This window comes from Poromitra crassiceps, assembly GCF_964638095.1.
Source record: "Poromitra crassiceps genome assembly, chromosome: 13".
Lineage (NCBI taxonomy): Eukaryota > Metazoa > Chordata > Actinopteri > Beryciformes > Melamphaidae > Poromitra > Poromitra crassiceps.
In genome coordinates, this window is record NC_139644.1 from 7,725,537 (window position 1) to 7,750,779 (window position 25,243).

Sequence of the window (25,243 nt, forward strand, 5' to 3'; positions counted from 1 at the left end):
CCATCGTGCTTGTAGAAATGCTGGACCACTTTATAGCAACTGGTCGTTCCGTTTTTTTTTTTACTTCCATTTTGTCTCTGAGCAATATTAGCCGAACCTCTGCTGCCCCGCCTCTCTGCTGCCCCGCCCGACTTGTTCTGTTGCATAGTGATGATGTCACATTGTTTAGTGATGTCACATTGTTTAGTGATGTCACATTGTTTAGTGATGTCACATTGTTTAGTGATGTCAGTTTATTGAACCGTTGAGAAAACGAGACGGCATTGGGGAGCATTTTCAGCCTTGTTGAAACGGAAGTGTAGAAGATGGGGGCACGTTCAGAGGTTTCACGTTGTTGTCTGATGTTCATAAATGAAATGGATGTGTAACCCTATGCCCTGCGCTGCAGAAAACACAATCAGGACTGCTCTGCTGTAGATATTTATATCAGAACCACCACTCGGAATAATATCATAGTTTCAGTGGGTTTGATTCGATTATTGATTAAGTTCTCCCCGTTTGCACCTCTGAACGCTGGCCTCTAGCTAAAGCAACTACAAGCTTGCTCTGCCGGAGGCTTGTTTAAATCTCTGCTTTGCCTAATATGTGAATTTCCCGACCGCTTTTCTGCAAATGCCAAGTGTGAACACACTTTTTTTTAAGTACTGTAGTGAATTTTCCTTCACTCTGATTTGTTGTGCGTTCCAGCCTACTCCTCACTCTAGCAGTCCACACATCACATACCTCATGTTCCTGTAAAGTGTTTCTCTTATTTCCTCAGAACAGTTCTTCTGTTACACACAGACCTCATTACCTCAGTAGATGTAAGGCATTGCTATTTGACTACATTACATGATTACATGTCGTTTTTTCTGTTCATTTTGAAAGGTTCTTCTTGTGCTGATATCTCGTGCTTATATACGGTAGATGAAACGTTAAAGGCCAAAGTTAGCCTAATGTTACTGCTGTCTGGTAAAAAACCACGCATCTGCAAAACACCAAGGTCTTTCAGGAGTTATGTTTTTTCTTCTTACCTCCCTGTAGTTTTAAAATTCTATAATGAGGCTTGAACAGGTTTCAGTGAGTCAGTTACAAAACTGACTCAACACACAAATGACAATGTGCTCGTTCTCATTTGCAGTTGTGTGGTTTTTCTGCGACAGCAGCACTGCACTGTATATAGCCTACAGAATAAAGCACCGTAACGGCCATTGTCAGAGAAAAACCTCATAGTCTCTAAAAGCCTATGTCACTCTGTTATGTCACTCTGTTGTTGCTCTTTCCCAAGGACGACACGCTTGGCGACACAAGCCAGTGTGGAAGTGCATGGGTGAATCAGTAGTGAACATGCACCTTAAGACTGTGAATCTTTTGCAACGCACAAAGACGGAATGTAAAAAATGTTGAGGTGAAACGAGGAAAATCAAATAGGCTACTATTGCTATGATGAGGTTGTTCCCTGACGATGGCAACATGATGTTTACCTGTTAACCCGTTTCCAGTCCTCTTCCCCTTGTTTACAAAGCCATACAATAGAGAAATGCATCTGGTTGAGAACATACAAACGTCAGGAACACAATATGTTGATATCTGCCATTATGGTTTAGCAAAGCGTTATTATAGCCACACACACACACACACACACACTCACACACACACACACACACACACACACACACACACACACACACACACACACACACACACACAAAAAGGCCATACTGCAATGTGAAAAATTGTCTAGGAACTTATTTAACATTTGCTAATACCTGGCAGGAGAATTAAGAACAAATTGCTAAGAGGATCAAAGGGAATTGTGATTGAATTTACAAGGGAAGTATAAATCTCTCTGAGCCAAAGTGTGGGGGGGGTTGGGGGTCCGGGGGGGGGCAGAGTTTTGAAAGCCCGAGGTCTCAGCAGTAGTTCCAAGTAATCATTGAGTCACACTCGGTGGTATTGATCACCTCCTCTTTATTTATTGTCCTTCAAACAGGGTCATTGTACTACTTTCAGTGTACTCCCCTTACACTCCGATCAGTGGGATATTTTTAGTCTGTATTGAATTTCCCAGATGCATTTCTCTCCAGACACATTTGTGTAAAAGGAGGACATTCAGTTGGTGTTGTAGCAGTGCGTTCAGTCAGGCATCGTGCGTTCAGTCAGGCATCGTGCGTTCAGTCAGGCATCGTGCGTTCAGTCAGGCATCGACGTGCAGTAGAGGAATTATCACAGAGCATCACGATTCCTGTCACTTATTTTGTCTGCAGTTTTTGCGAAAAGTGGTTGTGTGCTTCTTCCAGTAGGCGAAATGTGAGTCCTTTTCACAACGATCTGAGATGAGATAAAGATAATGCTCTATAGTCAAACACAATTAAAATAAAATAATAATAAAACAAAAAATCAAAGTTTGTGGGGGGGGGGGGGGGGGCTTGTACGTTTCAAAGGGAGCCAGTAAGCACCTTAGGGTTCCTCAAAGAAACCCCTTATGTCCGAGGTTTGTGGAAGTATTGTCAGGGTTCACAAACCCTTTATGCAGGAGTTCCTCAAGGAACCCTCCGGGGGTCCCCTATGTCTCAATCTGAAGAACCCATAAAGGTTCCTCAAGGCCTGTGCATATTTTGCCATGCAAAATTGGGAATGAGGGGATCAAAGGGATGTTTTACTATGTTTTTACTTTTTTTTTTTTTTACATTTACTTTAGAAGTAGACTCATGTTTCTGTTTATGACACAGGGAAACATTGAATGGCATTGACATTCAAATCTAGAATGACTTAAAATCACCTATTTATTTCTACTCCGTTTGTAACATTGGTGAATTGAATTGCTCTGGTTTGTTTGTTCAGCCCGGTGTTTGGATTTGGTGCAACACTTTGATGAAATTAGCTGTTTTTGTCGGGTACGTTCCACATCATCAGTCAGTGTTTTTCTGTTTCCATATGAACGTGACAGCCTGTGTGGGCTGTCAAGTCAATGTGAACATTTAAAAAACTGTACATGATTTCTGAGCTTTCTGTAACCAATGTCACTTTTGAGTGAATATTTACTAACTACTCGCATCTTAAGCGTCGCCAATCTAGTAAATATTCACTCCCCTGTCTACTCACAGCTCAGACTGAGTGCTTGTCTCTCTGTGGAGGATCCTCCAGACCGGTAACAGCAGCGCCGTCTGAATGTTTTCCATGCCAAGTTACAACTGTCTGCCATGATATGATGTATTGTAGGCGATGGTGATGTTTTGTTTTGTTTTGTTTTCTTACCTGTTTTAGTCGATAAGACCGGGTACTTTTTAGTGTTAAAAGTCAAACAAAACCAATAAATGTTGACAACTACTCGGGTGGCTTGCCTTCTTTTATGTACTCACTGTCACTGCTGATATATTCTTAAAAGAGATGGGTTGGTGGGCCTGGAGTCAGTTATAATAGAGCCTTTTCACGGGGCCATTTTGTGTCGAAAAGGCAGGGTAAACAGTAAACACAGGTGCAAGCAAAACACTAATGAGGGTTTCCAACTTGGACTCATGGAAGTTGGAAACCCTCAGTGTTTTTGCTTGCACCTGTTTACCCTGCCTTTTTAACACAAAATGGCTCCCGTGAAAAGGGTCTATTGCCTGAGACTTGACTTGATGCATGAGGAGAAGACTTGAGACTTGACTTGGGTTCTGGTGACTTGGGACTTTAGTCTGACTTATACTTTGATGACTTGGAAACGTTTCTAAAGTCTTGATTGAGATCTTGTGTTTGTGAAAATGACTCGGATTGAAAGCGAAGAGCTTTCTATCAGCTTACCTACGACTGAATTACCCTTCCTTCTCTGCCTCTGATTGGCGTAGCATCGAACCTTGTTCATCCAATCACATTCACTTTGCTATCCTGCATCTGTTTCCACAGTCTGTGGTCAGACAGACAGGAGTTGCACTTGCTATAGCGTGCATGAAAGATGATACTGTGTTCAGATGTTTTGCGAGTGTAGTGTGATACATGCGGTTGGTCTTCACTGTAGTTGAAGTGATGCAGTAGCAGTATGGATTACACAGTCTGTGTCTGTGATGTATCAAAAGCTGCTCTTTCACAGTTGACTGCACTGTTCTGAGCCACTATAGACTCATTATCCTGTTCTGAGCCACTATAGACTCATTATCCTTAATGAATATGCTAGACTGGAATATGCCGTCTCTAACTACAATGCCAAGAAGGAACGATCAAACTGACTGTGACATTGTGGTTGTGGTAGTGGTATTGTTGTGGTTGTGGTATTGCCATTAGTATGTGTATTAATGTATTACCAAGTTATCCCTAATTATACTTTATTAATTTGGTACACAATTATATATATATATCCCTGTATCCTGTGCAGTCCTGTCTCTGTGCAATTGTTGTAGTTTTAGGAGCAACATTTTTCTTATATATATATATATATATATATATATATATATATATATATATATATATAATGTAAAAAAAAAACATTCATAATCCCATTGTATATAATGATCAAACAATCTAATTATAATTTTCTCTCCAAATAATGTGTATTTTAATGATAGGTATTACTAGTAGTACTACTAATTGACTACTACTAATGGACTCTGACTCAGGTAATGAGACTCGACTCTGACTCTCCTTTGGTGCCTCAGACTCAAGACTCGACTTGGACTTCAGAGTGACTACTTGACTACTACTAATGTATTATTATGACTAGTGTAGTGCCTGTTCCCCTCTCTCCCCTTGTCCCAACTGTCATGTTCGTCTCGCTTGCTTGCTAGACTCTCCTTCCACAGTCCCTTCCCTAAACGTTAAGTGAGGCGCTGAGAAAAGTCCCAAGCAGCAGAACATACCGATCTGCTCGTCGCACAAGTGTCACAGAGACATTCCAAAGCCACCTACCACAGCAGAACTCTTCATGGATTGATCCGGTGGGGTTTGAAAGCTCGACTGTGGAAGGAGTAGTAGCAAGCAAGCGAGACGAACATGACACAGTTCTGAAAGGGGCTGAGGATGTACTTTGTGCGGCAGCTGAAGAAATCCAGCTGCCAACAATGGTGCACTTCTAAAGCTTAATTTATACTAACTGCGGAGTGTCCGGTTTTCGCGGAGCGGAGGCTCTGTGCGGCGAGCACGGCGCTCCGCACAAGCTCTGCGGAGGGACTGCACGGAGCTCCGCGCTCCTCTCAAAAAATGTAACTCCGCAGAGCACACCGTGAGCTCGTGCAGTCAATTCCGAGGCTTTGATTGGCTAATGTTTGCTATGGTTTGTATAGGGAAGAAGCCTCCACAAACTGACCAAGTGACTGGCGAAATCAGTGCAAAATGAACGGGTTTGAGCATCGCCACATGAGTGAGGGAGCAACATGATACTTTTCTCAGTCATGAGGGAGCCCATTTTACAGTGAATAGCCTACAATTTACTACGTCAATAAAAACGATTTGAGATCGAAATTTTTTAATGCAAAGCACAAAAACAAGAAGACAACAAACTTACTTGCTAAAAACAAACTGAAAATAGCCTACAATTGCACTAGGATTGATTATTCGCCGATATAAATCAGGATCACACACGGAAGAACTGATGTGACATTTGCATTCTTGCTAAAAACACAACGGGAGCCTGGAGGGGGATTCTCCGCTCTCTGCAGACACTGCACTGCTACCGTATTTACCATAAAAAGATGTTCCTCTGCGGAGAGAACGGTCTTGCCGTGAACACCGCGGACACCGGACACTCCGCAGTCAGTATAAATTTGCTTTAAGCCTCCATCGTTGAGTCCATCCTTACCTCCTCCATCACCGTCTGGTACGCTGCTGCTGTTGCCACGCTCGAGGACAACAACAGATGGCAGCGCATCATCTGTGCTGAGAAGGTGATCAGATGTAACCTGCCATCCCTTCAGGACCTGCACACAGCCAGGAACGCTGAAGCGGTCTTGTAAGATCATGGTTGACCCCACCCACCCCGGTCACAAACTATTTGAAATACTCCCCGTCGGCAAGAGACTGAGGTCTGTCAAGACCAAAACACCTCGCCACAAGAACAGCTTCTTCCCAACCGCCATCAGCCTCATCAACGAGGCCCGAAAGCCCCTTCCACCAAGGACCTCCTTCCACCAAGGACCCTACCAACACCCCCACAAACCCCACTACCTTCTCCTGAACTCAGCTGAACCCCCCCATCAAATGTCACTTTACAGCTACAGCAGCTGGACTTCACTCGTCAGTATTATAGCTGCTTCTGCTACCAGAACTTCTAGCCATTAGATTACTCTGTAATAGATTGTAATTGATATTTAATTGAATGCTTATTTTTTATCTCTGAATATGTAGTGTTGCATACACTAAAGGCCCAATTATACTCTATGGACGGAGACAGAGTGAACGACGCATGGAAGTATGTGGGCATTGTTGACGAACACCGTTTGGAACAGACGCATCTATTTATGTATGAAAAAAAAATAGTATAAATGAGCCATTAAACAAATGATGCCTCGTATGTAATTGCATTGTGGCAATAAAAGTGATTCTGAAGTAGCCTATATAAGTGTTAAAATGTAGAGAGTAAAAGTAAAAAGTTGTCAGAAAAATAAATATTAAGTAGCCTACCTGAAAATCTTAAGTAGGCTACAGTAACGAAGTATTTTACTTCCCATCTCTACCTCTCAGCGGGGCACGTGCTCATTGACAATACTCCCGTCCTTTATTCTCACACCGGGCGGATGCGTGTAAAGAAACGCACGTGCACACACGCACGCACGAGGAGGATGCTGCTGCTACAGCAATGTGGCGAGCGCGTGCCTGCTAGTGCGACCGATTTAGCGATGCGCGTGCACGAACGCCGACACTGGAAAACATACCTACTGCTAGTAGTACCAATACCCACCTACCGAACGAGCCGACGCACGCGCCTACCGGACGACGGAAGTACCCGTGCACGGGCACGAACACCGAGGGAACCGAGAAAGGAGGGAGAGTAGAGAGAGAGAGAGAGGGAGGGAGAGCGGAATTAGTCAGTGCTAGAGGGGAGGAGAGGAGGAGAGAGGGAGCGAGAGAGAGAGTGTGCAGGGTTTTCTCCCGGGGTGGACGTGGCGGCTCCAGTGGAGTTAACTGAACTGTGGCGGCGCGAGACAGCCATGGACCGGACAGAGCGCAGGTAACCGTGTCGGTATCCAGCAGCAGCAGCAGCAGCTCGAGCTCGCTATTTTCCTCACGTAACATACACCTCGCTCGGCTGTTTCCTGCTTTTTGATCTTTCTGCCTGTCTTGTCTGCCGCTGGCTGCGCGCACACTTCATCATTTGACACCTTTGACACACTTTCTTTTGTCTCGCGGCCTCGTCACAGAGCCCCCCGCTGTGCTCAGCCACTCTCTTCTTTCCTCTCCGCTCACTCTCACTTTCTTCTCTTCCTCTCTGCGTGCCACTGAGCGCTAAGCTAGCCGTGGTTAGCTCCCATGCTAACGCTGGCTAGTTTAGCTAGCAAGCAGCAGCAAACGACGTTAGTGTGATAAACAAGATGGCCACTGGCTAGCCCTACTAGCTAACGTAGCTAGACATGGCACCTTGCCCTGTCTTTGTATAGCAGAAAAGCGGCTATAACCGCACAATCCCCCCCTCCTCCTCCCTCCTCTCCTGTCAGCTCTCCTGTTCACTACTTTGGGCGCAACATTCAGTCAGACTCAAAAGTTCTCCGTCGTGCATAACGCGGACGATCCTGTGTGTTATTGTGAAACGGTAGAGCTACACTCTAAACCTATTTCGGCAGGGTGAAGAAAAAAAATCAGCGCCAGATTCTTGCAGTCAAACTAGTGCACGCGCACGGTTTGCGTGGCGAGTGTAAAAGGCTACCTGGCTGCTCGCGCTGAATCGACAGGTAGGCTTTAAGCACAGGAATAACTTTACACTGCGCGGGCAGACAAGAAGACGCGGCTGTGTTTTGCGGCGCTTGACTTCGGCCTGTCGTTGATTTGAAAGAGCTTTGGGGCTGACTGTAGTAAGTAACGTTACTTTGACGTCCTGCCTGCCCGCCTGTGTGATATCATACCAGCCTGCTCACTTTCAGACTCGAGGCCACGGCAGGGAAATGGCAGCTTGCAAAGCTGCATCTGCACAATGGATTTTGATTTGTACTTTGGCTCCTCTGCTGCTCCGAGTTTGTTTTTAAAAACACAAACAAACCTGCAGCGTGTGAGACTAACTCGATACTCTTTCTTTCTTTCTTTTGAGTTGATTTGTTTTAAAAAGTGAATAAACACACACACATATGCAACTTTTTTTGCAAGCACCTTCTGTAGGTACACTGGTTCTCAACTTGTGGTCAAGGGACCACCAGGGGTGCTTCAGTGAGTTCCGGGGGTTGCCGGCAAATTGATTAATTTGCTAAACTTCAGCGTTATTTTAATTTATAAGGAGTTAACACAATTAGAAAATGTAGGAAGAATGACTTTTCGTCGTAGTTTTATCTGTTCTCTCAGGACCTGCAATAGAGACAGTTACTGCATGGGGTAGAAAGTCATATCTGGCAATAAAACTACTCAGATTTGGGTTTGCGAGTCGAATGGGGGTTCGTGGTCCAACTCTGCCCTAACGTAGATTCCTTCTGAAGAGGGCTGAGAATCACTGATCGAGGACACGCTTAACTTATTAAACGTATTAAAACATAAGTCTTCAGCTTGGATATATCCAGCCAGAAGTTAAAGTACTGTGACAGTTTGCCAGAAACTATTTAATGCCTATAGTAAAAGCAGACCGTGATTTGTTTTGACATGAGACCTCCTATTATCCGGTGTGCGTCTGCAGCAAAATAATGTGTTTACTTTATTTCAACTGCCTGTCCAAGTACTTGAACAGTTGAAATGTCAGTTATCTTCATGTAATGATGATCAAGTTTGAAAACTGTGCACTCACTTAATTTGACCCGTCCCTCCCCCCCACCCCTCATCTCTCTGCCCTGCAGGCTGGTGCCAGTCACGTGTGGGTGGTGACACCGGCGGGACGTCCCGTTCATCAGGTGTCCCCCTCCTCCTCTCAGGACAGGTAGACTCCTCAGCGATAGAGGAGGGAGGAACCGAGGAGGAGGAGAAGGAGCGGCTGAACGTTGAGACAACCCCTAATCGCAGCAAGAGAGCAGGGAGAGAAATAGAGGAGGTAGCCTCCCCACAACCAGAGCGATATACGTTTGAGAGAAGAATAGAGCGAGACTAAGGAGTAGAAAGTGGAAGTTGGAGAGAGTGACCGTGAGGAGACGGGGGGGAGAGGCAGACCGCTGAGACCTGTACATCCAAGAGAGGAATACATAGTTAAGGAGGAGTAAGCAGACTTTAACCAGCATGGCAGAGTTAGACACTGACTGTCTGGAGCTGAGCATCACCTCCGACTGCGACTCCCCTCCCACTCCTCTGGACTCCTCCCTCCACGCCGACATCACGCTGTCCGCCCTCTCCTCCGGCTGCCCCACCCCCACCCTCAGCTCCCTGGCGGCGGAGATCGCCGAGCCCCTGGTGATGCTGCCGTGCATCAAGAGTGAGCCGGAGGAGTACGACCTGGATCCCATCCGCACGGTGGACCTGTCGGAGATCCAGCCTCTGTCCACCGCTGAGCTGGGTCATGAGCAGATCAAGATGGAGATCAGCGGCCTGGACTACATCAAGTCCGAGCACCACGGTCACCAGTGCAACCACCATCTCGGCCCCTTCCACCACGCCGACATCACGGAGCTGGACTACAAGTCCAACTATGAGCCCAGCTTGGTGTTTGACTACATCTCCCAGGTAAACTTGTACAGTCCGAACTTTAGATCGGTTTATATTGAGAGACTAGTGCTTGAATCAGAATCTGTTCGCACATACAAGCAGTTCACCTTTAGGTTGGTGCGTCACTCCTGTAGGTCAAATCCTGGTTCCTATGCAGATCATCATGTCTGAAAAAGAATTAAAAATGGATTTGATTATTTCCACGACTTAGGAGTGAAATAGTTTGGGGATGTGAAAAAATCTCTGGAAAAGTATGGAAAATGTTGTGGTTCACGTCCGATACACACATAATTATAGCCTTTTTATGTTGTACACTAGAGCCACGTTGAGTCCACAGTTTTTGTTGATGCGAGGAATAACGTTCAGATAGAGAGGGATGCTATTATTACCCAGCCACTCTCAGCATGCATTACATCAAATCCAGTCAAGAACATAGGGTCTAGGGAACATATGGGATTTCAAAATTGAAAGCGTGACCTAGTTAGTTAGCAGGGACAAGATGTCTATCTGCGTAAATCATATTGAACACCAGACAAAATCTAGAACACAAATCAAGGTCTGAGAACAAGTATGTCATTTTTTAATTGAAAATGTGCAGGACCCTGTCAAATTAAACATCAAAACAACACAAAATCATAAATGAGTACCTAGTATATAAAATTGAAAAGTGACAATTTTGAGAATAGGTTTATTTACACTATACAGATGCATGTCTTAGTGTAACCTGCCTGATTGCACTGATAGGAAGAAGGAAAAAAAGTTCAGATTGAGAGAATATTGTACTGGGTTGTGGGTGTTTACCAGGTCCATCATGTGCAACAGGAACATGACGTGGTTCACATGCCTAACCCGGAAGTAGGCGTAACTTTGGACAGTCCCAATTTCAGGATGGCCATCACCGAGTCACTACAGATATCTCTCGGGACACTAATATGTCCCCTTTTTCAACACTCACTATCAACTTGTCCTGGGTTTACCACAATTAAAATAATGATAGCATTATACTTGTGTACCAGCCGCCTAAGTATCCCGCTTTGAGGGTTTGATAATCTGGTCATCCTGAGTATGTAGCCTACTGTATGTCTGTTCACTGTTTAATATTGGCTGCTCTAAAATAATCCTTGTTTATCCCTCTCGCTTGGTGCCTGGAAACATGCCAGTTCCAAATGGTCCTGAAGCTACTATAATTCTATAATGACACCTCACACTTGTCCTCCTGTAATTGCATGATGAAGCACTGTGCCGTCCTCCAACATGGCTGAATGCAGTCACATTTTTATAGAGAGCCCCAGGGATGACGTATTTTTGTAGTCGGAACGCGGAAGTCGCGGACTTCCTGGTTCTTCACTGTTTCTGCCTATGGAATTTTTGAATGGGTTTTTGGTGCGATGCTTCAAATAAGGTCTCTGGGCAATGCAAGCTTAATCAAATGCGAACCAGTGTTCAGCGGGATAATCTTCACACATAAGGACCACTCCATGAGTTTTGAAGCGTAAATGCAAGCCCTAGAAGTAAAAAGCTTGTGCTAAGCTAATCCAGAACTACACACAGTGTCGCATAGGCTTCCACGTCACGTCACCACTCAACCTGGAGTGTTGTTGATGTGTGCGCTGCTGTGCACTGATTACCCCGGGCTGAACCAGGTGAGGGAAAGAGAATTTCCGTGTTCGTCCTTTGAAGTGATGACGTTATTGACTTATAATATCCCCGTCGACTAGGGATGGCCGCGAGTACTCGGGTACTCGAGCACTCGTTCATAACGTCAGTATTTGAGTAACGTTTCTGCTGTTCGGGTACTACTCGCCCCACCCCTTTTAAAAAGGGTATAGAAGATCTACGCACCCATCGTCATGTGGATCTGGCAGCATGAACTGCACGGGCGTCAAGTCAGCCAGAATGTACAAGTACGTCATCCTCTTTGTTGCTTTCAAACTAAAACGCTTATTGTAACGTAACCTTATTTATTTTGATTAATGCGTTACAGCCACAGTTTCACGCCATATAACATCACAACGAGTATTTTGATACAAGGTTTGTTGCTTCATTCGTTGAAATACCTTTTCTCCTCCAACGTGCATCAATAAGCTATTTACTTTTGTTTAAGTAACATTATTTTTGAAAGTTTTAACCGGAAGTTTTCCAGCTCATCCCGAAAATGGTGGCTGGAGATATTCTCCCGAATGAGACGCACGCTTCTTCATAGCGCACGCCTGATAAAACTCATTCAAAACATTGCACTAGTTTACTGACTACACTGTCGTTTCCCATAACGTTAGTCACAAGAAATGTGGAGAAAGAATCACTTTTTGGGAGACAATCGCTTCATGGTGATCACTATTCAGCTGCAGCTGTAACGTTAATCACACTGGTCAGTTTTCACTTTTTCACTTTAACACCGGACCTTGTAATCCGTGGATTTACGTTAATGTAACAGTGATCATAAAGTAAAATGGATGATACTGGACAATAACCTGACATTGCTGGACAATGGACATGGAAATGCCTTCGCTTGTTTCACAGCGCGTCTGCTCCAAAGCGCTAATGCCATCCATCCAACCATCGGAGATAGGCTACTGTCTGAGGTAGGCTTTAGATGTTAGCTTAGCGTCACCCAATATCAGTCAGTTCCTCTCCTGACAAAAAATAATCCAGGTAGCGCTTTTTCCATGCAAAAATGCAAACGTAATGTGTGAACAGCCCCCCACACAGCAGATTACCCCTGCTCAGTCATTACCATAGTAATCACACAGACCCCCCCCCCCCCCCCCCCCTGCGCGAGTGCTTGAGCACTCGTTCATAATAGGAGAGTACTCGAGTATTTAAATTGCTTAAAATGCCCATCCCTACCGTCGACTCAAGTGTAGTCTCATTTAGCCGTTTGCTAGCTAGCCGCCCTTTTAACGGCACGTAAAAGCTTAAAAACTCATAAAAGTGGTCCTCATGTGTGAAGATTATCCCGCTGAACACTGGTTCGTGTTTGATTAAGCTTGCGTTAACCACAGACCTTATTAGAAGCATCGCGCCAAAAACGCATTCAAAAATCCCATAGGTGAAAACGGTGAAAAACCCGGAAGTGTTAGCATCGATGTTTTCCGGACTCATTCCTGGGGCTCTCTATACCTTTGTGTCGCCCAGCTGGATGCAGGAAACACAATGTAATGACTGTCAGCCAGTCAAAACCAGGAGGGACAGCCCATGTGATCACTGTCAGCCAGTCAAAACCAGGAGCTATAGCCCATGCACAGGAGCACAGGAATGTTACTCTTTTCTTTTGGGTAGGGATTTTACAACACTGTAACTGCCATATTGCACACAGGCTAATTGGGAAGTAATTTCTTCTCATAGAAACAAATGCATGTTTACATTTGACCAGAGGGAGTTGGTGTAGCGCCCCCCTCTGGAGCAGGTAGGGTTCAGGGTTTCCCCCAGTGTAATGATCAATCGCGTGTTAAATGTGATTTATTTGCACAGCGAAAAAAACATACAGTATAGTAAGAAGTTATAAAAGCACTGATAAAATCCAATGAAAAGCAGGTGCATGTGAGATTATAAGAATGACAAAGGGTGAGATTTTGTCATTTTTGTTGGCCAGCGTCAGGGCAGAGAAGGTCAAATAAAAAAAAATCTTAAATTGCTTAAATTAACAAATTATATTTTCAAATCCAAATGGACCCCCCCGCCCCGCCCAATCAATTGCTGCCCTTTGTCTAGGACCCGCCTTTACAAATGTGCATTGACACTATTTCCTGCATCTTCCCCTGTAACAGCAGCATTCTGTGGTATTTTCTCAGACATGCTGTAAACTCAGCTAGGACTGCACACGTAACCTTAACCCTATGCTGTAAACTCACCTAGGACTGCACACGTAACCTTAACCCTATGCTGTAAACTCAGCTAGGACTGCACACGTAACCCTAACCCTATGCTGTAAACTCACCTAGGACTGCACACGTAACCCTAACCCTATGCTGTAAACTCAGCTAGGACTGCACACGTAACCTTAACCCTATGCTGTAAACTCACCTAGGACTGCACACGTAACCCTAACCCTATGCTGTAAACTCACCTAGGACTGCACACGTAACCTTAACCCTATGCTGTAAACTCACCTAGGACTGCACACGTAACCCTAACCCTATGCTGTAAACTCACCTAGGACTGCACACGTAACCCTAACCCTATGCTGTAAACTCACCTAGGACTGCACACGTAACCTTAACCCTATGCTGTAAACTCAGCTAGGACTGCACACGTAACCTTAACCCTATGCTGTAAACTCACCTAGGACTGCACACGTAACCTTAACCCTATGCTGTAAACTCACCTAGGACTGCACACGTAACCCTAACCCTATGCTGTAAACTCACCTAGGACTGCACACGTAACCCTAACCCTATGCTGTAAACTCACCTAGGACTGCACACGTAACCCTAACCCTATGCTGTAAACTCACCTAGGACTGCACACGTAACCTTAACCCTATGCTGTAAACTCAGCTAGGACTGCACACGTAACCTTAACCCTATCCTGTAAACTCACCTAGGACTGCACACGTAACCTTAACCCTATGCTGTAAACTCACCTAGGACTGCACACATAACCTTAACCCTATGCTGTAAATAGAGATGCTGCGATCAAGATTTTTCAATTCCGATCCGATTTCGATATTTTAGCTCAAAACCGATCCGATTCCGATCAAATTTCGATACCCGATTCGATACCGATTTCGATCCGATACCGATACAGCACATATTTAAGTCTCTCTATGCTGTCTGATAGCTAGCAGGCAACAAACATTTTTAGGGTTAGGTATGTATGTGTGTGCTTTGGTAATATAGTATGTAAACAATTTAGTTCATCTAATTCATTTGATGTAAAACTAAAACATAACAATCAAATTAGGGCTGGGCGATATGGCCTCTAAAGAATATTGCAATGTTTTTCGGCTATATCGCGATACACGATATATATCTCGATATTTTTGAAATCTCTCATAAATGCTCAATTTAACCCTTCAGGGTTCATACACATTTTGACCAATGGATTTCCATGACTTTATCATAAGTTCTTAACCTGTATTTTATGCACACCTGGGGTAAAAAAGAAGAAGAAAGAAAGGGCAAATGTTGTGAGCAAAGATGGATTTAATATTCCATAGCTCTGACCTAAGCAAATCTGACATCACTATTGTGATATAATATTTTTTTTAGTAAAGTGTATCACTCAATAGTCATTACAAAAAATAATGGCTTTTATAGAACCGAAAGCCTAGCTGCTTAGTCTGCAGATAAAACATAAAAAAATACATTTAGACTCTTATTGGCATGACGGCAACATATAAGCGGTCTGAATTTTGCATGGGGCCAGTTCTATAGTGAGGCATGGAAAGCCTCACTATACGCCATCTGTGTCGTTTCACTTTTGACTGAAAAATGATGCCTGTAGTCTAGATTAAAGAAAATACATGTATGTGATGTTGACAATTATGTAGGCTATGTGCGCATTCGTTTTCCTTATAGATCATGAGTGCTCCGCAGCTAGCTACGTTAGCTTGCATGTAACGTTAACGTTAGTTGATTTTGGAGACACAAACCCTGGACGTTACATTTTGAGTAGGCTAATGCATGAGGTTCTCTATGGTTTACGCCAGCTCTGGGAGTATGAAATGCTTTAAATGCGGGGGTTTTGGTCACAACAAGCTTGTGGAGCGCTTCCCTGCAACTAGATAGCCTAACCAGCTAGCTAACGTTAGCCCCGTTAGCCATCATCACAACAACTAACGTTAACGCCAAAACAAATCCGCTGCCTCATCCCCACGTTTGGTTTAGCGTAACGCCAGCTCAGACTTTCCCCTAATCTCAGAAACCTTGCGGGACATGTCTTGCAAATTGCAATAGTGGTTGTTTCTGTCAGCCACACTGGGGGCAGCCATGTTTTGCCAGTCTATGGTGCGGACGCGTGATTTCGAATCGCACATAGGTTAAGGACGGGTGTGTCTGACGTTTTGGCCCTGGCCTCTGTGTGCTGCTGCTGCTGCTGCTGCTGCATGCTGGATAGAAATCCTGGAGCGGAGTCATGGAATGGAGTGCTTATATCGGAGCCTTGGATCGGTCATTTTCGCTGGAATCCGATCCGATCCGATCCATGTTTTTTGGCTGATATCGCGCCGATATCCGATCACATGATCGGATCGCAGCATCTCTAGCTGTAAACTCAGCTAGGACTGCACACGTAACCTTAACCCTATGCTGTAAACTCAGCTAGGACTGCACACGTAACCTTAACCCTATGCTGTAAACTCACCTAGGACTGCACACGTATGGCTACAATGATCATCAGTAATAAAATGGTCATTTTGATAGACGGTGTATTGTGGTCAATTATTAGTCTGGAAGAACAATTATTTTATTGCACTTTCTGCATCTTAACACATTGGGTGCCAGCCATGTTTTCATTCCTGTAGGTAAGTTGTGCCAGGGGTGTTTTTGACGATTCTGGCTCATTTTATAACAGCCGAGGATTCTTTTCTGTTATGACTTCGTGAACATCAATCATCTAAAAAGAACTAATAGAATGTGTGCTTTCTCTGTCTAAAAGAGTTAGTTTGTAGAGTTAGTAGTTATGTAGATATTAGCCGTTGAGTACAGCATGGTTTTGGCCTCTGAGAAGGAAAGCTGAGAAAAATGTAGTTTTGTGAAATTCAATCAAACAGGCAGAACAGTCACTTTTCACCATTTATTTTTGGCATCAGTGAGACATCAGACATCTGAACAATAGTTGTTTTCAATAATGGAGGAATAATACAAATAATAAAATAAATAAATGTCAAAATAAATACAAAACAAGAGCAGACTCAGCTTTTTTTTTTTTTTATATAGTTTTTTTTTTTTATAGTTTTTTTCGGTTAGTGATCAAACCGGTTTGGGCTCGTACACCGAATCCAGAACTGCTCCAAAATGTAATGGGTACTTCCTTGGCCCATGTTACACCCATCCACAAAGTTACATGAAAATCGGCAGGTACTTTTTTATGTATTCCTGCTAGCTAGCAAACAATCAAACAAAGAGCAAAAACAATCCCTGGCTGGTTTTATTTTTATTTTTATGACCCATACCTACTCAGCGCCAGCGCCGCTGAGGAAGGTTCTTGTCTGAGTGGTACTCCTCATAGCATCTACCCCTGTGTAATGAGACCCCACATTTGACACACATGTAGCGTGACTCTTTTCTAACCTTTTTCTTTGCACACATGCTACACCTCCTCGTTGGGGTATCTTTTTTGGGTGTGGCTGGTATGAGGACCATTACATGGCCCGCTAGCTTGACCTCCAGCCTGCATTGAGGGTCCAGGTATGGTCGCCGGGGCATGGTTGCAGGTTGGTCACTGCCCCCCGCCCCCGCCCCCACCTCCTCCCCGCCACCCCCCACCTCCTCCTCGCCAGCCCCCACCTCCTCCCCGCCACCCCCCACCTCCTCCTCGCCAGCCCCCACCTCCTCCCCGCCAGCCCCCACCTCCTCCCCGCCACCCCCCACCACAGGTCTGGTCCATACACCGATAACACTCAGGATGAAATCCAGCAATGTTTCACACTTTCTCTGGCGTTTAGCTGGGTGTTTAGCTTTGTACAGAACAAAGGCGTTATAAAAAGAGATCTGAAACATGTACATGACAAATTTGAAGGGCCACCTGGATGTCTTCCTGGCAAACGGATAGTATGCAATGTTCTGATCCAATCTGTCGACCCCATTCATGTACTTGTTGTAGTCTGCCACACACTTGGGTTTTGTGTGTGCGACCCTCTCTGTGCTGCCTTTCTGCCTGACCTGCACCGTCTCCATCGTGTCGTCGTGCAGCGTGGAGACCATCTTCACGATTCTTTTATCTCGCCAGGCGAGAACCATGGTGCCACCGTTGTGGCGCATGACCGTTTCCCCCAGCTTCACGGTGTGGTTGGTGACTATGGTAGCAGGTGGCTCACCCCTGTTCTTCCTCAGAGTGCCACAGACATGTGTCTGACACTCCAGCAGCTGTGCACACATTCCAACAGAGTTGTAGTAATTGTCCATGTACAAATGGTACCCCTGCCCTGCCAAGTCCCCGAGGAGGAACTCCACCGTCTCGCCTAGGGTGGCCCGCTCACCACAGTACGGCTTCATGTTGTGGCAGTAACCTGTCTGGGAGTCACACAGGATATAGGACTTGATCCCATACTTTATGGGTTTTTGGGGGTTGTAGACTTTGAAGGCCAACCGCCCACGCCACAGGAGCATCCCCTCATCAATGCTAATGTTTTGACTCGGTGTGAACATGTCTCTGAACTTTGCTAACAGGTCGTTCAGAACTGGCCGGACCTTGAACAACTTGTCTGCACCATCAACATCAAAATTGTTACTGAAATGGAGGAATCTTGTGAGCAGTTGAAAGCGGTTGCGAGACATGGTTTTGTTGAAGTGGGGGGTAGCAGTCAGTTCATTTGTGGTCCAGTACATGGCCAGTTTAGGCTTCTGGACGATCCCAGTGAGGAAGTATAGTCCCAAGAAGCGCTTGAGTTCTGCCACATCAGTGTCCTTCCACCTCCCAAGCCTCGAATGTGGCAGAGCCTCGCTCACCTGACTGATGCACTGGTGTGCATACAGGTTAGTTTGGACAACAATAGCCTGCAGCAGCTCATCGTCCAGGAAGAGCTGGAAAAAGTCAACTGGTTCAGCAGCACCACCACTATGATGACCCGGTTCAGCTGTGAAGGGGATGTGGGTTGGCTCCCAGTCAACTCCACTCCAGCCTGGACCTGCAGGCCGTTTCCCTCTTCAAGCTCCACTGCCACAATCTGCAAATTATAGAAATACATAATTACCATAAAATAGTGTTTTTTATATGTGTGGTACTGAATGCTGGCTGGAACCTGTGATGTGAAAATAAACCTGATTCTGAGGTGTGCTCTTACCCATTTTCCTGGCACCAGAGGCTGCAGCACCAGAGCCGCTACAGCTGGCTGCCTCAGGCTCATCTTCAGACTGTTCAGAGTCTGAAATAAAAGTAAAATGAATTGACTGACTGCTGGCTTTTGTATAGTCATAGTAATTACATTTCCACAAGTTACACAAGTCATCTCAAACATCGTCTTACCACTGCTCTCTGGAGCTTCGCTCCTCGACGGGGCCCACTCCTCCTCAGAATCCTCCGCGTCTGGAGAAGACTGGAGGTCACTCGACTCGGACTCAGTCGTGAGCCCTGCAGCCGCAGCCGCGACATGCAGAGGCTCACCCCGTTCATCATCCGAGACCTCGGAATCGGTCTCCGGCACAAGCTCGTTTCGGACGGAAAAGAAATCAAGCAGTGATCTCTGATCGGCCGATCGCTTGCGTGCAGCCGCCGAAGACCGCTTGCGTTTGGCCGGCATGGCACAAACACGCCACCCGCTCCCAACTAAACTGAAATAAAACTACTGCTACGACTAACTCAAACTGAACTGAAATAAAACTACTGCTACCACTAGCTCAAACTGAACTGAAATAAGGCTAATCTACCGGCTACCAACTCGATCAAACTGAACTAGAATAAACTGAACTAGAATAAAGGCTAAATACTAAAATGAACTGACGCTAACGCTAAATGTGCTAAGCTAACTACAATGAACACTAACTGTAACTACCGCTAACTATCTATCTAAACAAAGTCTTTATAAAGACTATACTAAACACTACGACTGTACTAACAACTAAATCAACTACGCTAACCAACTCGCTCTAAATCTGACTCTAAATTGCTAAATTGCTGAAATTCTCTATATATAAATCGCTATGTAATTCTGTCTCTGTCTTACTCGCTCAATCTTACCTACACAACCCGCTGATCAAAGAGCCCGCCTTCCCTATATAGAAATCTTTGTTAGAGTACTTCCGGGGCAGCGGGAGAGGTCGGATCCACATTCACATATTGCCCAAGGGCGCCAGCTAGTGGAAACCACTGAAAACGATGTAAGACGAATTAGTCCGTCCTTGGCACTTAAGCGCTGGATTATGTAAGACGAATTAGTCCGTCTCTGGCACTTAATGTGTTAACTAATTATTTTCATCTACAGCTCAAATCCAATATGCCGATTTTCTGCAATTATTTGTTGATGCTAATGTTGCAATATAAGGTGATATTTAATCATTTAACGTTTAATTGTTGTACACCCAATCACTGTCTCAGACCACGTTGATAATCCCACTTTGCATCCCTTAAAGGTGAATGCAGACTGCCTGCTTTTGTACATGTTGATGCTGTCCCACGCAAGTTTTCCATGTTTGGAGAAAAATGTTTCATTCATTGTGAAGCTTTGTTGGTTCAGTGTGACGAGGTGAAGGACAAGCAAAAAGACAGTCACAATCGTACAGCTTTGATGAGTGGTTTCAAGCTTATCCTGACAAATAAGCAGCTCCTGCTGTGCTAGTGTATTTCCTAGATCCTCAGATCGTTAGCTGGTGGCTGCAAATCCTTTTAAAGACGTCCCTACTTACCAACTGCACTGCTTCTCAATGGCAGCAGGCCACCGCAGCATCCTCCCTGCTGTCACAGCATCACAGCATGGAGCAGTGTGTTGCTCAGAAGTTCTGTTAAAGCGTTTGAAGTGCTGCTGTATGAGCTACTTATGGATATTCTCTGTACTGTATTATGAACTGCAGTAGATGGTGGTCGTCACACCTCCATCAATATCAATATAAGACTTATATACTTATATTATATGGGTACGCTATATATTTAGAATATTTTCAGCGATTTACTGGCACAGTACATTGTTTCATAGTAGAACGGGTGTCCAGTACTACTCTCTGACCGCCATCTACTGCAGGCGATACACTGACTATTGATCCGTACCTCATACATACAACGGCCCTCTTCAAAAAATCTGAACTGTCTCTTTAAGATTGGCTCAGGAACACGAACATTTAATAATCCAAAAAGTATGCCTGTAATATTTGAACATGTTTTGCTTTCCTAGTTTAATAAGTATGTTTTTTTTACTGTCTAAAAAAACATGCTTGACTAAATGGTTCAGTTGTCATTTAGTCATAAAGGTAGTGATGCAAAGATATTACATTAGGATTTCTTTTTATGGCAAAAAAAACGTATGGACATCCACTGTTGTTAATATCATATTTAATGTCATTTCATTATACATTTTGATTTCCGTCACTCATTCCTGCCTACAATCAGCATATGGGGGCCATTGATGTTTCTGACATGCTGGTGCACATGTACAAGAGCCCAGGCGATGGTCATTTCCCCTGTTCAGATACATCCTTGTCCTGTGCATCTGCATCTCCAACTCCTGGCTGCTCTACAAGAGAGACGGTGGCCTACTGAACGACAAACCAATGCCTCTCCAAAGGTTCTGCCTGGCAGTCGCCCACAGTTTGAAGCAAGTCAACTAGCCAGCATCCAAAGTTGGCCGACCATCGTCGTCGTCGTCCTCTCCACCACAGATGTCTCCTCAGAAGAAACGCTACACCTCAAGACCCTCACAACCACAACGCCATGTGCGTTATGATAATGGCGGACATCTGTTTTTCAGCTGGCAGAGATCATGGTTGGGGAAGTTAACTGCACCTACTAACAGCTGGTAAAGCAGGTGGTCAAGGCAGTTAACTGCACCTACCACTAAATTAGTCGAGTCTACCAGCCACTTTGGCAGGTAACCAAACCTTGTTAGGAAATTGTCTTGTATTCTAAAAATCTATGTTGAAATGCTAGAAGTGAGTTTTCCCCTTTCCCTCATTCTATTCTGTGCTACTGTATTTGCTTGTGTATTATAATGATAATAATACTTCTCATTATTATTTGTCTCTGTCTGCCACTCTGGAATCAGGATTTTTGTATTTTTCACAATCACAAAGCATTGTTCCCTGGGGAGAAGCTATTTCTGGAGTGCATTAAAGGCATAATAAATATGCGAGCTAACTTCTTGACAAATTAGCACTTTGATCAACTGATCTATGTGAAGATGAGACCGGCAGCAGGTCACCTGACTCACCTCTTGTGTTTAGAATCCAGTACGCCTTGTTGTGTTTTGGTACTTGTGCAAACAAAGCACCTGCCCCAGTCAGTGAACATTATGTTCAACATACTGTAATCGTACTAAAATGTTAGTACGGCAAGGAACTGAAATACTGGACACACATCTCAGTCAATCCATTTTGTTCATCATAGAGCTGGGATTGATGTAGCCAGAACATCGCCTCCATAACGTCATCACACCAAGTCTCTTAAGGCCAGATGTCTGATAATCTAAGTGAAATTGTGTGTTTCTGGAAAATATCAGGTCAGAAGTGCACCTCTCACTGTCCCTAACTGCATTCAACCAATTATCTTCTCTAAATTTATATATTTAATCTAGTAGTATGTATGTATGGATTGGTGAATTAATTAACTACACCTTTACCTTTGGACTTTTCAGCCTTCACACCAGCAGGGATGCAACATCCAAATTGGCCACACAGGGGAGCTGTGATGTCAAGTGAAAGCAAAGGATTCCAATGTATTTAACCTGCATCTGTCTCTGTCCCCATTTCAGGTGTCGGACACTCTGGAGTACATCAAGTCGGACCACCACATGGACCTGCAGTACTACTACACTTCCTTGGGCTCCTTGAAGAGCGAGTACCCAGAACACAATCTTATCTCCAGCCACCTGCAGCGCTCCGAGCTGCACCCCAACGCCCTGGAGTCCATCCACATGGCCGAGCTCCGCACCGAGCTCAACAAACTCAGACCGGACCCCATGATGATGGACGGCATGGGGGGCAACGGGGGGTTGTACGAGCTGCAGCCAGCTGAGGGAGGAGGCAAGCCTTCGGCCGGCGCTACGACAGCGTCTGGCCAGGGTGCCGGTGGAGGTAACGCGGCCATTACCGCCAAGACCCAGAAGCCCACCGTGAGGAAAGCCCGCAACATGCAGGGGGAGAAGCCCTACTCCTGCACACAGTGTGGGAAGAACTTCAGCACACTGGGCAACCTGAAGACCCACCAGCGCATACACACGGGCGAGCGGCCCTACACCTGCTCGCAGTGCGGCAAGAGCTTCGGCCAGGCGGGGAACCTCAAACGCCACCAGCTCATCCACACGGGCCAGAAGCCGTACGTCTGCGCCCACTGCCCCAAAGGCTTCACCAAAGCCGACGACCTGCGCTCCCACCAGCGGCTGCACACGGGCGAGCGGCCGTTCTCCTGCCTGACCTGCGGGAAGAGCTTCGGCCAGTCCAAGGAGCTGAAGGCCCACCAGCTCAGCCACACGGGCGAGAGGCCCTACTGCTGCCAGCACTGCGGCAAGAGCTTCACCAAGGAGACGAGCTACCGCAACCACCTGCAGATCCACACGGGCCAGAAGCCCTTCAGCTGCTCGCAGTGCGGCAAGACTTTCAGCAACTCCGGCGTCCTCAGGACCCACGAGAAGATCCACTCGGGCGTGCGGCCGTTCGGCTGCACACAGTGCGGCAAGAGCTTCGGTCGCCTCGGGCACCTAAAGGCCCACCAGCAGATCCACACCGGGGAGAGGCCCTTCGCCTGCACGCAGTGCGGGAAGTCCTTCAGCCAGTCTGGCCACCTCAAAGCACACGAGCAGATCCACAAGCGCGAGCGAGTGGACACAGGCAGCACCGGCAGCACCAGCAGCACCAGCAGCAGCATGACCGGAAGTGACAGTAGCTAAGAAACAACTCAGTACCCTTTAACCTCTCAAAAAAAAAAGTATTATTCCTTTCTTTTTATAAATACTATATATAAATATATGTTTTTTTCCTTATTACTTTTTTCTTACTTTTTTTCATACCTTTTGTGCTCTTTTTTGCATTATGTACATGGGAAGGGTCACCTTTGACTGATTTGCTCTGATGCAAGTGTCTGTGAGTATGTACATGTTATGTACTGTGTGTCTGTGGGGTGGGTGTGGTTACTGAGGGTCTTGTAGATAATCTTTATAACTGGTCTCTCTGGTCTGTCTGTGTACTATAGTGAGTGTAGAGGTGCACCGATACTTTTTTTATTTAATTTTTTATTTTTTTATTTGGAGGACCAAGCTCGAGTACTTATTTTGTGAGTACTTGCCGATAAAGAGCACCAATATTTTGATGACCAAGTTTTACTACTTGTTTTAGTACTTGCCAATACAGAGCACCAACCTTTGGCTGACCAAATATGAATTTTGGAGTATGTGGCCATAGTCATTTAAAGTACTTAATTTTCAGTGCTTTTTGATACGGAGCACAAATCCTTTGCCAACCAAGTAGGAGTACTTATTTTTGAGTACTTGCCATTACAGAGTACTAGACTTTTACTTACCGAGCATGGATACTTGCAGACATTTGCTCTGTTCGTGTGTTGACCAAGTACAAATATAATTTTGAATACTTTCCGTTCTGACAAGCCTTTATGATGACAGCAGTTTTAGTCGTGCTGCAGAAGTGTGAGAAAAGTGTTCTTTGAACAAGCCATAACATTTATTTTTTAATGTTAATAGGCTGAAATTACATTCCTTTCTTTTGTAGTAGTGGGAGTCGTGAAGAAATCATTCCAGCATCACCAGATAGCATTGTGCTAATACTCAGTTCTTGCCAATACCAGGCACTCAGGCCCGGAACCAGCGCTGTGAAACGCAACAGCGGTATCGGTGCACCGCCAAGTGAGTGCCATTCCCCCGCCCTACCTCCCCCCCCCCCCCCCCAACCCCCTTCCTCGTCCCACCTCCCCCCCGCACTACCTCCCCCGTCCAGCGATCGCTCACTGTGTACAAAATCCTCTATTGATAACATGTAATTCCTAAACAAAAGAAAAAGGAAGCAGCATCATGTACTGGAAAAAGAAATATTAAAGAAACTAATGGCACACCCTGTTTTCCCTTTGTCATTTTCCTCTTGACGTTCTGGCTATTATAAGTCACACACACTAATGACAACTGATCATTGACAACTGGCTGACATCAGTTCTGTGTCGGCCATTTTGAGTCTACTGAACAAGGAAATGACTGACTCATCAGGAAGTGTCCTTTCTATTTGCTGTAGTTCTATGGTAGAAAAGGTTGCCCTGCCAACGATTGGACTCGCACACACAAAAAAAAAGTCCTGGGAATGTGTCCCTGGTCAGTCCACTCTCTGGACAAAGCATTTGCTGTGCGGTCTGAGTCTTTAGAGACCTTTATTCCTTCATTCTGAATTGTATGCAAATACAGTGCATTACCAAAACTAGACACACCAATCTAGCTCTCCTCAAGCAACATGAACACGTCACCTGAGCTCTATAACAGTGTTTCTCAACTGGTGGCTTGGGACCCAGAAGTGGATCACAGGGCTGTTTTGAGTGGGTCGCGGATGTGTGCATGTGAAATAAATGTCTACTCATTGAGGATGCTGGCATCTGCAGCCGGAATGACTGTCTTTCAGAGGCTGGAGGCTGTCTTTCAGAGGCTGGAGACTGTCTTTCAGAGGCTGGAGGCTGTCTTTCAGAGGCTGGAGGCTGTCTTTCAGAGGCTGGAGGCTGTCTTTCAGAGGCT

General features: G+C 45.2%; 1 protein-coding gene and 1 long non-coding RNA gene across 2 annotated transcripts in view; both read left to right on the forward strand.

The window, feature by feature from the left end:
- LOC310787434 overlaps positions 1-25,243 on the forward strand; it is a 755,777-nt gene that overhangs the window by 730,310 nt on the left and 224 nt on the right. The gene's annotated exons all lie outside the window — the stretch shown is intronic.
- LOC310787686 (uncharacterized protein) lies at positions 6,927-24,572 on the forward strand. Its single transcript, XM_083649169.1, has 3 exons — positions 6,927-7,120; positions 8,922-9,735; positions 22,274-24,572. Exons 2-3 carry the CDS (start codon positions 9,295-9,297, stop codon positions 23,405-23,407), a joined length of 1,575 nt encoding a protein of 524 aa, XP_083505295.1. The 5' UTR covers positions 6,927-7,120; positions 8,922-9,294; the 3' UTR covers positions 23,408-24,572.

What these genes read in the sequence shown, in the direction of transcription:
- LOC310787686 (XM_083649169.1), top strand. Translation starts at nt 9,295, where the DNA reads ATGGCAGAGTTAGACACTGACTGTCTGGAGCTGAGCATCACCTCCGAC. An exon ending in TGTTTGACTACATCTCCCAG is followed by an intron (nt 9,736 to 22,273) that starts GTAAACTTGTAC and finishes TCCCCATTTCAG; the next exon opens with GTGTCGGACACTCTGGAGTA.